Below are 15,869 nucleotides of genomic sequence, written 5' to 3' on the forward strand. Positions count from 1 at the left end.
TCGAAAGAGGTCAGGTCTTTGATTTACGAATTGACCTGTGATGTTTTGGTATTAACACGTCTTCACAAAATGTTTTTGTGTGAAATTCCAAACCGGAAATACAACTCGTCTTCAGGAGCAGCGAGTCAAACCTTGACGGCGACAACTTCTCACGGTAAAGCAAATATCACATTATTAAGAGTATTCGAGTAGTTGACTATGCCTGAATAGTTTAGATATAAATATTTAATATGACATTATTAAGAGTATTCGAGTAGTTGACTATGCCTGAATAGTTTATATAGCATCTTTAATCCTTCTCCTTTCTGCCTTTTGGAGTCATTTAACATACTCTCACACTTTCCTAACAATCACAGTTAACCTAAAGCGAATGTTTTTAAAAAAAATAATACATAGCTACTAAAGTGGCTTACGTTGTTTTTTTTTAACAGATTATAAAATTCACTACGCATATTTATGTTGTAAAGCTGAACAGTGCAGCTTTTACAGCAGCTTCTTTAAAGTCGTATCTCCCGGCAGATGGCGCCCCCTGCTGTAACGGCGGTGGTATTGCTGGTGCTCCACCTGGTTTTGGGACTCAGCTCTCACCAACATCTTCATGAAGACCATGTGGAACATCAGCTGAACTCCGAGCATGATATGAACGTCCTGCTGGGAGAAAAGGTCACTAATAACTTTTTATGTCCATAAAAAAAATAATAATTGTGTAACTTCTCGCTCACTGTTGACGCCATTGTAGGACACGGAATCGTTAAAGAAACTAAGCCCGGAGGAGCAGAGGGAAAAGATGATGGACATTGTAAAGAAGATTGACACAAATGCTGACAACAAGCTAAGTGCAGGTAAGATTGTGTTGATTGTAAATGCTTTAATTTTAGCTAAAGACGACGGTGCCTTGGTTGGAAAGAGGCTGATGCAATAAACTGCTCATTCAGCAGTAAATACCCCCGATGTAAACAACAATATCAATAGTCACAGTAACAGCTGAGTGCTGCAAGAAACATTGTAAAGCAGGGGTGTCAACTCATTGTTATTGAGGGCCACATCACAGTTATGGCTTCCATTGGAGGGCCACATGTAAACAGTGTGTATATATATTGGGGTTGTACGGTATACCGGTGTTAGTATAGTACCGCGATACTAATAAATCATTAGTACTATACCGCCTCTGAAACGTACCGGTCCCACACACCCCCGTGCCCACGTCGTCGTCACGTCGTGACATTGCTGGTTTGACGAGCAGAGGAGCATGTTCGGCAGCGCGCGCACACCGAGTACGTACAAGCAGACACAGTGTGTAGACAGAAAAGGGAGAACGGACGCATTTTGGCTTAATAAGTAAAGATAAAGGTGAAGTTATAACACTGAAACACCCTCAGGAAGAGGTGCTTTAAGACATGGCTAGCTAGCGGCTCACGTCCATCCGCCATCTGCAGTGTTTTAGCTACTTCTAAATCACTAATCCTGGTCTCCATGGTGACAAGTAATGTAAGTTTCTTACAAGTATCATTATCACTGCAGGACGAGGAATAGCTAAACATGCTTCACTACACACCGTAGGAGGATATAATAGCTCGCCGGCGTCACAATGTAAACAAACGCCATGGGTGGATCTACACCTGACATCCACTGTAATGATACCAAGTACAGGCACGTATTTAGTCGATACTACTATGGTTACGTCAATATTTTTTGGCATCACAACATCCTCTTTCGTTTTTTTAAATTCATATTATGTTTATAAACTCAGTAAATACGCCCCTGGACACATGAGCACTTAAATTATGACCAATGTATGATCTTGTAGCTACTTGGTATCGGATTGATACCCAAATTTGTGGTATCATCCATAACTAATGTAAAGTATCAAAGAAGAGGAGAATAAGTGATTATTATATTTTAACAGAAGTGTAGATAGAACATTTTAAAAGAGAAAGTAATCAGATATTAACAGTAAATGAACAAGTGGATTAATAATCCATTTTTACAGTTTGTCCTTTATAATGTCGACATAATAATAGAATGATAAATGACACGATATGTTACTACATACGTCAGCAGACTAAGTCTTTGTTTGTTTACTTACTACTAAAAGACAAGTTGTCTAGTATGTTCACTATTTTATTTAAGGAATAAATTGCAATAATAAACATGTTTCATGTACCCTAAGATTTTTTGTTAAAATAAAGCCAATAATGCAATATTTTTGTGGTCCCCTTTATTTAGACAAGTACCGAAAAGTATCAAAATAATTTTGGTACCGATACCAAAATACTGGTACAAATATATATATATATATAATACCTTTGTATAAAACATTTGTATGCACGTACAACACTTAAAACCTTTACTATATCAGTATGTGGAATTAAATTATGGAATGGATTAAGTAAAGAAATGAAACAGAGGACTAATATGATTCACTTTAAGAGACTGTTCAATCTACAAGTGTTCACAAAGTACACACAAGAATTATGATCAACATCTTCAACCCTTTTATTTTTAGATAAAGATTATTTATGTGTTTACTTACTATGGTATATTATTTATTTATTCACTGTTCTGTTACAGTGAACAAGGAAATGGGACAAAATTGCTATGGTATGAGAGGGGCTAGGATTAAATAAGCTCAGCTTCTTCCTACTCCTTTTCGGACGTTCTGTAATGAAACAAGTGGAAATATGTGATGCATTGCACCAAAAAAAAAAATGCTTGGAACATCAGATAATATTAAAGTATAGAACATATGCAGTTGCATGTGCAACATTTTTCTGTCAATATTGAAAGAACAATTTAGTCAGAGTGCTTTTTTTTCTTCTTTCAGCCTAGCGCAGACCACATAAATGACGGGCCACAATAAAATGGTGTTGTACCATATTCTAATGAGGTGGCGGGTCACCTTTGTTTTTTAAAGCATTTGCAAAGATGGCTAACTGCTTGATGCTGACCACTCATGCTACTGCCATCTTGTGGCGGTAACACAAACTACATGTCATATTGCAGAGGAGATCACAGTGTGGATTCAGCTGGTCTACAGAAAATACGCCCTGGATGACGCAGAGGAGCGCTTCCCCGAATTTGACGTGAACCAGGACGGTGTGGTGGCATGGGAGGAGTACAACATGGCCGAGCTGTTCAGTTTGGATGAAGGCCCCGTTGTGGATGATGCGGAGCGAGAGTCCATGAGACACGTATGTTGGCGCACCTAAACAATCACAAGTCCATAGAAACACTGACATGACCTGGTACTGACCTGACACTGACCTGACCTGGTACTGGCCCCAGCTGCACCTGAAGGACAGAAGGCGCTTCGACTCGGCGGATGTGGACGGCACGCCCGGCCTCAACGTGACCGAGTTTTTGGCCTTCACCCACCCCTCCGAAGTGGACCACATGGCGGTAAAAGAGATTAAAGGCCTACTGAAAGCCACTACTAGCGACCACGCAGTCTGATAGTTTATATATCAATGATGAAATCTTAACATTGCAACACATGCCAATACGGCCGGGTTAACTTATAAAGTGACATTTAAAATTTCCCGGGAAATATCCGGCTGAAACGTCGCGGTATGATGACGTATGCGCGTGACGAAGTCAGTATAACGGAAGTTATGGTACCCCGTAGAATCCTATACAAAAAGCTCTGTTTTCATTTCATAATTCCACAGTATTCTGGACATCTTTTGCAATTTGTTTAATGAACAATGAAGGCTGCAAATAAGACAGTTGTAGGTGGGATCGGTGTATTAGCAGCGGACTACAGCAACACAACCAGGAGGACTTTGTTGGAGCGCTAGCCGGCGACCTCACCTTGACTTCCTACGTCTCCGGGCCGCCAAACGCATCGGGTGAAGTCCTTCGTCCTTCTGCCGATCGCTGGAACGCAGGTGAGCACGGGTGTTGATGAGCAAATGAGGGCTGGCTGGCGTAGGTGGAGAGCTAATGTTTTTAGCATAGCTCTGTGCGGTCCGGTTGCTAAGTTAGCTTCAATGGCGTCGTTAGCACAGCATTGTTAACCTTCGCCAGCCTGGAAAGCATTAACCGTGTATTTACATGTCCACGGTTTAATAGTATTGTTGATTTTCTATCTATCCTTCCAGTCAGGGGTTTATTTTTTTTGTTTCTATATGCAGTTAAAGCACGATGCTATCACGTTAGCTCGTAGCTAAAGCATTTCGCCGATGTATTGTCGTGGAGATAAAAGTCACTGTGAATGTCCATTTCGCGTTCTCGACTCTCATTTTCAAGAGGATATAGTATCCGAGGTGGTTTAAAATACAAATCCGTGATCCAAAATAGAAAAAGGAGAGTGTGGAATCCAACGAGCCAGCTTGTACCTAAGTTACGGTCAGAGCAAAAAAAGATACGTCCATCACTGCCTCTCAAGTCCTTCACTGTAACGTTCCTCATCTACGAATCTTTCATCCTCGCTCAAATTAATGGGGTAATCATCACTTTCTCGGTCCGAATCTCTCTCGCTCCATTGTAAACAACGGGGAATTGTGAGGAATACTAGCTCCTGTGACGTCACGCTACTTCCGGTACAGGCAAGGCTTTTTTTTATCAGCGAGCAAAAGTTGCGAACTTTATCGTCAATTTTCTCTACTAAATCCTTTCAGCAAAAATATGGCAATATCGCGAAATGATCAAGTATGACACATAGAATGGATCTGCTATTCCCGTTTAAATTTAAAAAAATAATTTCAGTAGGCCTTTAAATCTGTGTGCAGTTTGACTAGTCACATCTACCGGTCTTCTCGTGACAGGACTTTGCCATCGAGGATGTGTTGAGTGAATATGACACGGATCACGATGGACTGATCAGCCTGAAGGAATTTATTGGCGATCTTCGACGGGACGGTGAGTAAGATTTACTGCCTTGTCAAGGGTGCTTGAGAAAATGGAAGACCAGTTAGCAGAGGTGGGTAGTAACGCGCTACATTTACTCCGTTACATCTACTTGAGTAACTTTTGGGATTAATGGTACTTCTAAGAGTAGTTTTAATGCAACATACTTTTACTTTTACTTGAGTATATTTATAGAGAAGAAAGGCTACTTTTACTCCGCTCCATTTATCTACATTCAGCTCGCTACTGACTCTGTTAATGCACGCTTTGCTTGTTTTGGTTTGTCAGACAGACCTTCAAAGTAGGATCTATCACATGCCTATTTTAAAAGAGGATTGAATTGGTCATAAAGGTACAGTGATAGCGACCATCTCAACTATCCTTCATTTGTTTTGAAGAACCACACGAGGCTATGATCATTAACGTAAACATCTAAATGAAACGCCTATTTTTAATCAATGATATTTGGAACTAAGAGTTTGGAAGAACCACACTAGGCTATGATCATTAACGTAAACATCTATGATATTTGGAGTTTTGTGAGGTGACGTGGTGAAAAGTTGCAATCTGGCCCGCGATGAAAGGACGTCAGCTGTAACTCGGGAAACAACTTTTGATTCTGTCGTCTAACGCGCCAGGAAAACCAAGCGCACACTTCCGGCCTTCACAATAAAATTGTGCATTACATCCTGTCGGACTAACAAAGTGAAGAAGAGATGACATATTACCTGTTTTATTTTGCACTTGAAAAAACAATACCTACACTGCAAAAAGTCAGTGTTCAAAAACAAGAAAAAAACACAGAAAAATGAGGGGTATTTTATTTGAACTAAGGAAAATTATCTGCCAATAGAACAAGAACATTTGGCTTGTCAAGACTTTCCAAAACAAGTAAAATTAGCTAACCTCAATGAACCCCAAAATACCTTAAAATAAGTATATTCTCACTAATAACAAGTGCAGTTTTCTTGATAGAAATTTTCTTTATGACCCTTTTTCCTCAACATGTTGAAAAATATTCTTAAATGAAGTAAATGCTAGTGCCATTATCTTGACATAATGATATGCACTCGGCATTACATTTCTTGAAACCAGCAAACTTATACTAAAAACTACTTTATTGTTCTTACTGGAAAGGCAACAAGGCAAGCGCTTGTTACTCTCGGGGTCTCGTAGCCGCTCAGGCTAATCATATTGTCTAAAAATGCATTTTTCCATTGATAACATGACATCATCGCGCCAAGTGCGTGCTTTTTCAGTCAATTAGTGTGCGAGGAATATATATATATATATATATATATATATATATATATATATATATATATATATAGTAGGGCTGCAACTAACGATTAATTTGATAATCGATTAATCTGTCGATTATTACTTCGATTAATCGATTAATAATCGGATAAAAGAGACCAACTACATTTCTATCCTATCCAGTATTTTATTGAAAAAAAACAGCATACTGGCACCATACTTATTTTGATTATTGTTTTTCAGCTGTTTGTAAATGTTGCAGTTTATAAATAAAGGTTTATTTAAAAAAAATAAAAAATAAAAAAATATTTTTTTTAAATTAAAAAAATAACAAAAAACCTCTGCGCATAGCATAGATCCAACGAATCGATGACTAACTTAATCGGCAACTATTTTAATAATCGATTTTAATCGATTTAATCGATTAGTTGTTGCAGCCCTAATATATATATGTATATTAGGGATGTCCGATATTATCGGCCGATAAATGCGTTAAAATGTAATATCGGAAATTATCGGTATCGGTTTTTTTATTATCTGTATCGTTTTTTTTGTTTGTTTGTTTTTGTTTTTTTTATTAAATCAACATAAAAAACACAAGATACACTTACAATTAGTGCACCAACCCAAAAAACCTCCCTCACCCCATTTCTTTCTGTTATCAATATTCTGGTTCCTACATTATATATCAATATATATCAATACAGTCTGCAAGGGATACAGTCCGTAAGCATTATATATCAATAGCTCGGTTGGTAGAGCGGCCGTGCCAGCAACTTGAGGGTTGCAGGTTCGATCCCCGCTTCCGCCATCCTAGTCACTGCCGTTGTGTCCTTGGGCAAGACACTTTACCCACCTGCTCCCAGTGCCACCCACACTGGTTTAAATGTAACTTAGATATTGGGTTTCACAATGTAAAGCGCTTTGAGTCACTTGAGAAAAAGCGCTATATAAATGTAATTCACTTCACTTCATATCAATACAGTCTGCAAGGGATACAGTCCGTAAGCACACATGATTGTGCGTGCTGCTGCTCCACTAATAGGACTAACCTTTAACAGTTAATTTTACTCATTTTCATTAATTACTAGTTTCTATGTAACTGTTTTTATATTGTTTTACTTTCTTTTTTATTCATGAAAATGTTTTTAATTTAGTTATCTTATTTTATTATTATTTTAAAAAGTACCTTATCTTCACCATACCTGGTTGTCCAAATTAGGCATAATAATGTGTTAATTCCACGACTGCATATATCGGTTGATATCGGTATCGGTTGATATCGGTATCGGTAATTAAAGAGTTGGACAATATCGGAATATCGGATATCGGCAAAAAGCCATTATCGGACAGGATATATATATATATATATATATATATATATATATATATATATATATATATATATATATATATATATATATATATATATATATATATATATATATATATATACACACACACACACACACACACACACGCACACACACACACAGAGCCTGGCCCCCAGCCACATTTTTTTAATTGTAATTTTGAAGAAGTTACCTGAACGTGCATGAACTATTTCTGTTCAAAATAGTTAGAAATGTGACATGTTAAATGTTTAAATATTAACTGTCAGTTTACTGTACTGTGCCAACTGTACTACTATATGAGTACGTATGTTCTATTGTTTCATTGAAAATAAAACAGCAAAGTCCATTCGGCTGTCATCTGTTTTAATTATGAGACACAATTGTGTCAAAGTCATGATTTTTTATTTCATTCTTGAAATAAGAAATTATTACCGTATTTTTCGGAGTATAAGTCGCACTGGCCGAAAATGCATAATAAAGAAGGAAAAAAACATATATAAGTCGCACTGGAGTATAAGTCGCATTTTTGGAGGTAATGTATTTGATAAAAGCCAAGAGCAAGAATAGACATTTGAAAGGCAATTTAAAATGTCTAAAGAATAGTGAACAACAGGCTGAATAAGTGTACGTTATATGAGGCATAAATAACCAACTGGTATGTTAACGTAACATATTATGGTAAGAGTCATTCAAATAACTATAACATATAGAACATGCTATACGTTTACCAAACAATCTGTCACTCCTAATCGCTAAATCCCATGAAATCTTATACGTCTAGTCTCTTACGTGAATGACATCAATAATATTATTTGATATTTTACGCTAATGTGTTCATCATTTCACACATAAGTCGCACCCCCGGCCAAACTATGAAAAAAACTGCCACTTATAATCTGAAAAATGCGGTACTTTGAAAAAGTAGTTTTCTACTTGTGAGTGTTGATGACACAGCTTTGCAACAGTTGATATTCTAGTTTCAAGCATGTTTTACTCAATATAGGTCATCAAATCTGCCCCATGGATTGATAATGGACTTAGAAGTTTAATGACTGAAAGAGACATGGCTAAAAAAGCCTCCGTCAACCCAGGTTTAATTGATGACAGGCATAAGTACTGTTCCTTAAGAAACCAGGTCACAAAGTTAAACAAACTGAAAAAAAGGGAATATTACAAACAGAGGTTATATGATGTGAGATATGATAGCAAAAACTTATGGAATGTTTTGAATGAAATCACGGGTAGAAAGAACAATGTCCGTACACCTTTTGTGGAATCAAATGTGGTGGTACTCACTAAGCCATGTGACATTGCCAATCCTTTTAATAACTATTATGTTGACAAGGTATCTCAATGAAGGCATGGTATGCATATATCCAATAACAACAAATCAGCTGACCTCATTAGGAATATTATAATGGATAATAAGGACTGTGAATTCAATTTTCATCAGGTTGAAGTCAGTGAGGTTGAGAGGTTACTACACTCTCTTCCGGACAACAAAGTAGCTGGTGTAGACAACCTGGATAGTCAATTACTGAAAATGACTGCTGGTATCATATCAGTGCCTGTTTGTCATATTTGTAATAAATGTTTACAAGTGGGCCTGTGTCCAAAGATATGGAAGGTGGCTAAGGTTACTCCTCTACATAAGGATACCAAATTGGCTTTCAATGAGGGCAATTCTAGACCAATAAGCATCCTACCTGGGTTATGTAAAATACTGGAGAAATGTGTGTATGCACAAATTCAAGCTTACTTTCAATCAAATGGGCTAGCAACTGATTGTCAACATGCATATAGAACGGGCCACTCACTCTACATCAGGGGTCACCAACCTTTTTGAAAGCAAGAGCTACTTCTTGGGTACTGATTAATGCGAAGGGCTACCAGTTTGAAACACACTTAAATAAATTGCCAGAAATAGCCAATTTGCTCAATTTAACTTTAACTCTATGTTATTATTAATAATTAATAAAATGTACGCTTAATTGAACAGTTTAAAAGAGGAGAAAACACGAAAAAAATGACAATTCCATTTTGAAACATAGTTTATCTTCAATTTCGACTCTTTAAAATTCAAAATTCAACCGAAAAAAAGAAGAGAAAAACTAGCTAATTCGAATCTTTTTGAAAAAAATAAAAAAATAATTTATGGAACATCATTAGTAATTATTCCTGATTAAGATTAATTTTAGAATTTTGATGACATGTTTTAAATAGGTTAAAATCCAATCTGCACTTTGTTAGAATATACAACAAATTGGACCGAGCTATATTTCTAACAAAGACAAATCATTATTTCTTCTAGATTTTCCAGAACAAAAATTTTAAAATAAATTCAAAAGACTTTGAAATAAGATTTAAATTTGATTCTACAGATTTTCTGATGATAAGTTTGAAGAAATATTTCACAAATATTCTGCGTCGAAAAAACAGAAGCTAAAATGTAGAATTAAATTAAAATGTATTTATTATTCTTTACAATAAAAAAAATAAATTTACTTGAACATTGATTTAAATTGTCAGGAAAGAAGAGGAAGGAATTTAAAAGGTAAAAAGGTATATGTGTTTAAAAATCCTAAAATCATTTTTAAGGTTGTATTTTTTCTCTAAAATTGTCTTTCTGAAAGTTATAAGAAGCGAAGTAAAAAAATTAATGAATTTATTTAAACAAGTGAAGACCAAGTCTTTAAAATATTTTCTTGGATTTTCAAATTCTATTTGAGTTTTGTCTCTCTTAGAATTAAAAATGTCGAGCACAGCGAGACCAGCTTGCTAGTAAATAAATAAAATTTAAAAAATAGAGGCAGCTCACTGGTAAGTGCTGCTATTTGAGCTATTTTTTAGAACAGGCCAGCGGGCTACTCATCTGGTCCTTACGGGCTACCTGGTGCCCGCGGGCACCGCGTTGGTGACCCCTGCTCTACATCCACTGCTCTTATACAAATGATGGACGATTGGCTTAATGCTCTAGATAATTCTATGTTGGTTGGAGCTGTGCTGTTAGATTTTAGTGCTGCATTTGACGTGATTGACCACTCTCTTTTAATTGACAAACTTAAATGTTATGGTTTTAATACTTCTGCTTTAATGTGGATACAGAGTTATTTGTCCTCAAGATCACAACATGATGGCAGCTTGTCTAATAGCAGAAGTTTGGATTGTGGTGTTCCACAGGGAAGTTGCCTAGGACCTTTACTTTTTTCTATATTCACCAATGATTTACCTTGGGCTACCGGGCGTGCAAGATTGGTTCTTTATAGGGATGTCCGATAATGGCTTTTTGCCGATATCCGATATGCCGATACCGATATCAACCGATACCGATATCAACCGATATATACAGTCGTGGAATTAACACATTATTATTCCTAATTTGGACAACCAGGTATGGTGAAGATAATGTACTTTTTAAAAAAATGAATCAAATAAAATAAGATAAATAAATTAAAAACATTTTCTTGAATAAAAAAGAAAGTAAAACAATATAAAAATAGTTACATAGAAACTAGTAATGAATGAAAATGAGTAAAATTAAGATTAAGTTGGAGTTCAAATCCCAGCCGAGTCATACCAAAGACTATTAAAATGGGACCCATAACCTCCCTGCTTGGCACTCAGCAACAAAGGGTTGGAGTTGGGGGTTAAATCACCAAAATGATTCCCGGGCGCGGCGCCGCTGCTGCTCACTGCTCCCCAAGGGGATGGGACAAATGCAGAGGACAAATTTCGCCACATCTAGTGTGTGTGTGTGACAATCATTGGTACTTAACTGTTAAAGGTTAGTATTATTAGTGGAGCAGCAGCACGCACAATCATGTGTGCTTACGGACTGTATCCCTTGCAGACTGTATTGATATATATTGATATATAATGTAGGAAGCAGAATATTAATAACAGAAAGAAACAACCCTTTTGTGTGAATGAGTGTAAATGGGGGAGGGAGGTTTTTTGGCTTGGTGCACTAATTGTAAGTGTATCTTGTGTTTTTTATGTTGATTTAATAAAAAAAAACACAAAAAAATAAAATAAAAAAAACGATACTGATAATAAAAAAACCGATACCGATAATTTCCGATATTACATTTTAACGCATTTATCGGCCGATAATATCGGCAGACCGATATTATCGGAAATCTCTAGTTCTTTATGCTGATGATGCAACCTTATATCATGCTGCACCATCATGCAGTGTACTTAATGTAGTATTGAGTGAGGAACTAAAAGCTGTGCATGACTGGACAGTATGTAACACACTTGTCCTTAACACCTCAAAAACAAAAAGTATTATATTGGGGACTAGGCAAGGGTTATCTTGTGACCCAAAGTTGGATCTGAGGCTAGGCATTTCAACAGTTCAACAGGTCAGAAGTGCCAAGCTCCTGGTCAAATCATATCAGTGATATAGTTACAAAGATGGGAAGGGCTGTTGGTATTTCCAGGAAATGTGCTGCTTTTGCTGATCCACCTCTTCTTTGTCAAATTGTTAAGAGTTTAGTCTTGTGTCATATTGACTATTGTTCTACAGTCTGGGCGTCTGCTGCAAGTGGTGAGATCAGTAAACTCCAGATTGTCCAGAATAGGGCAGCAAGGCTGGTTCTTGGTTGTTCACTAAGAACCAATGTGAACCAAATGCATGCTTCTCTTTCCTGGCTAACAGTGCAGAACAGGTTGTTGGCTAATACTCTTCTATTGTTCGAATCAGTAACCGCTAGTAAAACTCCTGCTTTTCTCATGGCCCAAATAGTTCACAGTAGCACTATACATAATCACAATACCAGGGCATCCAGTGAGGGGCATTTTGTACTCCCTCGTCCCAGGAAGAATGCTTTGCGGAAATGTTTTATTTATAGATCTTTATCGCTCTGGAATAACCTGCCTGGAATTCTCACCAGCATTGAAAGTAAACAGCTTTTTAAAAAGAGAGTAATATTTTATCTGAGTTCTTAAATTAGTTTGCTCGTTGATGATTTGTTTGGTTTTATATTGTGTAGTTATATTTATATGGTAATTATTATTCTGTGACTGTAAATTGTTTGCTTGTTTTTTATTGATACTTTTATTTTTTTTCTGTATTGTGTAGTTATAATTATATGCTTTTACTTGTAATTGTATTGAATTGTGGACCCCAGGAAGACTAGTGGGTTGTTGAGGCAACCAGCTAATGGGGATCCTTAATAAAAATCAAATCAAAATCAAATCTCAGCAACAAGCTGAAATATCTTACTGAGATCATCTAGGACCAAAACACTTAAAACAAGTAAAACACTCTAACATAAAATCTGCTTAGTGAGAAGAATGATCTTATCAGACAGAAAATAAGCAAATATCACCCTTATTTGAGATATTTCATCTTACTTAGATTTCACTTTTTGCAGTATATAGTTTATATAATAGTTAATGAGTATTTTGTAACATATTTGAGACATTTTCAATATTTAAGGACAGATCAAATCGAGTTTAGAAACTGACCTGAACACATCTCATGTTTCAGAGGACGCACCTTCGCAGTGGGAGGTTGAGGAGACGGTGCGCTTCAAGGACCTCTACGACCAGGACCAGGACGGCAAGTTGAATCGAGAGGAGCAACTGCGCTGGGTCGCACCCAACAGCTACGGATCTGCCCGGGAAGAAGTAAGACGAGTCAGGCGGTCATCTCGTCTCACTTAATATCCTTGATGGTTTTTTTTTTTCCCCCTCGCTATGATCAGGCTCTCTACCTCATCAAAGAGATGGACCAGGATGAAGACGGGCAGATCTCCGCGGACGAAGTGTTGAAGAACCAAGACACCTTCCTGCACAGTGAAGTCACCGACTATGGCAGACACCTGCACGGGTCACACGATGAACTGTAACGCCATCATCCTCTCATTTACTTGCACCTGCACGAGTCACACGATGAACTGTAACGCCATCATCCTCTAATAGATGTTATTTGTAAAAGCACTTTACATTGAGCAAACAACCTCAGAGTGCTACAGTGCATTTAAAAAACAAAACAAAAACAACGCTAGAACCACAAATGGCTGCCCCCAACAAGTAAAATAAATTGTAAAAAAAATAAAAACTAGAACAGCCTAATAGCTAGAACTAGCACACATACACTATATTGCCAAAATTATTTGGCCACCCATCCAAATGATGAGAATCAGGTGTCCTAATCACTTGGTATCAAATCAAGCACTTTCCAGCGTGGAACTGTCACAGGATGCCACCTGTGCAACAAATCCAGTCGTGAAATTTCCTCGCTCCTAAATATTCCAAAGTCAACTTTATTATTAGAAAAGTGAAGAGTTTGGGAACAACAGCAACTCAGCCACCAAGTGGTAGGCCAGGTAAACTGACAGAGAGGTCAGCATAGTGCAAAGACACAGTCAGTTGCTACAGAGCTCCAAACTTCATGTGACCTTCCAATTAGCCCACGTACAGTACGCAGAGAGCTTCATGGAATGGCTTTCCATGGCCGCGCAGCTGCATCTAAGCCATACGTCACCAAGTCCGATGCAAAGCGTGGGATGCAGTGGTGTAAAGGACATCACCACTGGACTCTAGAGCAGTGGAGACCCCTTCTCTGGACTGATGAATCACACTTTTCCATCTGGCAATCTGATGGACCAGTCTGGGTTTGGAGGTTGCCAGGAGAACGCTACATTTCGGACTGCATTGTGCCGAGTGTGAAATTTGGCGGAGGAGGAATTTTGGTGCGGGGTTGTTTTTCAGGAGTTGTTCCAGTGAAAGGAACTTTGAATGCTCCAGGATACTGATGGAAGCAGATCAGAATCATATCCATATTTAAGTGGTACTTCTTTCTAAACTCCTATAGTCATATTTTCATCAGCTAATGTCTCATGTGGTAACAAAGTGCTTGCATTCTAGTGCCCTTGTGTAGAGAGACAGAGCACTGTTGAGACTGCCATAACATTCCTAAGATAAGGAGCACAGGGCAGTGCTGAGCTTGGGGGACAGGAGGTGGAGGGGAGACCGAGCTAGACCGGGCTGGGGAACGCTGGTGTGCTAGATTGGTCTCAGGTTTGTCCTCTAAGCTTGGAGAATAAACCACAAAATACCAACTGCTGCCTGTTGATTGAATATAAACATCAGCTTATTGCCATGAAAAGAATCTGGGAGAGACTAGCAATTTGAATTCCCCATTGGAGGAATGCTGGTCAACGCAACAATACCAAAACATTTTGGACAATTCCATGGGAATGGCACTTCAAGTTCATATGTGAGTAAAGGCAGGTGGCCAAATACTTTTGGCAATATAGTGTATATCTAAAAAAAAAAAAAGGCTTTTTTTAAAAAGAAGGGTTTTTAAGCCTGTTTTAAAAGCATCCACAGTCTGTGGTGCCCTCAGGTGGTCAGGGAGAGCGTTCCACAGACTGGGAGCGGCGGAGCAGAGAGCCCGGTCTCTCGGAGGTTAGCCTGTCCGGAGCGGAGGTGTCATGTGGAGGATTTGGGGGTGAGCAGTTCTTTGAGGTAGAGGGGGGCATTACCATGGAGGCACTGGTGGGTTAGTAGGGAGACTTTGTATCTGTCATTTACTTTCACCTGCATGAGTCACATGATGAACTGTAACGCCATGATTGACTTTGAAGTTAGGCAGGGCCTCCACATTGGAGAAGTAAATGAAACACTGACATGTATTTGCCTAAAAAGTGAACTACCAGCCCGTCACGGTAGCGGCTGCTCACGTGCTTCCTCTTTTTCAAACAAATGAGCGAGCTGCAGCCGACTCGACTCATTTCCTGCATCCTTTCACTCGCAGTGTCAACCTGGCCGTTGCAACGTGCGCTACACTTCAGGATGGACTTAGACTTTAAGGATGCCTTTTGGGTGAGACTATTTTTCATTTTGTCAACAAATGTCTTGGTTTGCTGAACACTGAAGTTAATGAGTCACTCCAGTCGTGACGATCTCTTGTTTGTTTGACCACCGGCACTCAGAATGTTGCAATGTGGGGAATTATCATCGGCCATGTCATCTTGTAACACATCCTGGGAGAGGTTTCTCTTTTTAAAAATTTTTCAGAAGTAAAACTCAAAACTTTATAGAGATTGTACTTTTTTTTGCCATGCATTTGTTCCCTTTTTTCATGAAAAAAAATATATTTTTTCCACTTTTGTCAGGTTTGTAACAGAATACTTGTTATTAAAATGTTTTCTAATTTTATCTGGCGTCCGGCTTCCTCCCACCTCCAAAGACATGCACCTGGGGATAGGCCCCTCCCACCTCCAAAGACATGCACCTGGGGATAGGTTGATTGGCAACACTAAATGGTCCCTAGTGTGTGAATGTTGTCTATCTGTGTTGGCCCTGTGATGAGGTGGCGACTTGTCCAGGGTGTACCCGGCCTTCCGCCCGAATGCAGCTGACACCGAAAGGGACAAGCGGTAGAAAATG

The 15,869-nt window shown here is 38.2% G+C and overlaps 2 protein-coding genes across 3 annotated transcripts in view; both read left to right on the forward strand.

Moving 5' to 3' along the window:
- The first annotated feature begins 93 nt into the window (after positions 1-93).
- Positions 94-15,638, forward strand: rcn2 (reticulocalbin 2). Of its 2 annotated transcripts, XM_062061334.1 has the most exons (9): positions 94-154; positions 520-663; positions 740-842; positions 3,004-3,191; positions 3,286-3,399; positions 4,767-4,860; positions 12,961-13,100; positions 13,178-13,294; positions 13,349-15,638. In XM_062061334.1, the coding sequence occupies exons 2-9, from the start codon at positions 520-522 to the stop codon at positions 13,373-13,375; spliced, it is 927 nt and encodes a 308-aa protein (XP_061917318.1). In that variant the 5' UTR covers positions 94-154; the 3' UTR covers positions 13,376-15,638. The 2 variants fall into 2 exon arrangements, with proteins under 2 accessions (XP_061917318.1, XP_061917317.1); XM_062061333.1 differs by having other exon boundaries at positions 13,178-15,638.
- pstpip1a (proline-serine-threonine phosphatase interacting protein 1a) overlaps positions 15,183-15,869 on the forward strand; it is a 33,265-nt gene continuing 32,578 nt past the window's right edge. Inside the window, exon 1 of the mRNA XM_062061332.1 lies at positions 15,183-15,302. Within this exon, the coding sequence (XP_061917316.1) occupies positions 15,183-15,302 (120 nt within the window). The remainder of the gene's footprint in view (positions 15,303-15,869) is intronic.

The sequence above is a fragment of the Entelurus aequoreus genome, linkage group LG10 (genome assembly GCF_033978785.1).
Source record: "Entelurus aequoreus isolate RoL-2023_Sb linkage group LG10, RoL_Eaeq_v1.1, whole genome shotgun sequence".
Lineage (NCBI taxonomy): Eukaryota > Metazoa > Chordata > Actinopteri > Syngnathiformes > Syngnathidae > Entelurus > Entelurus aequoreus.

What these genes read in the sequence shown, in the direction of transcription:
- rcn2 (XM_062061333.1), top strand. Translation starts at nt 520, where the DNA reads ATGGCGCCCCCTGCTGTAACGGCGGTGGTATTGCTGGTGCTCCACCTG. An exon ending in TGACAACAAGCTAAGTGCAG is followed by an intron (nt 843 to 3,003) that starts GTAAGATTGTGT and finishes GTCATATTGCAG; the next exon opens with AGGAGATCACAGTGTGGATT. An exon ending in CCGAAGTGGACCACATGGCG is followed by an intron (nt 3,400 to 4,766) that starts GTAAAAGAGATT and finishes TTCTCGTGACAG; the next exon opens with GACTTTGCCATCGAGGATGT.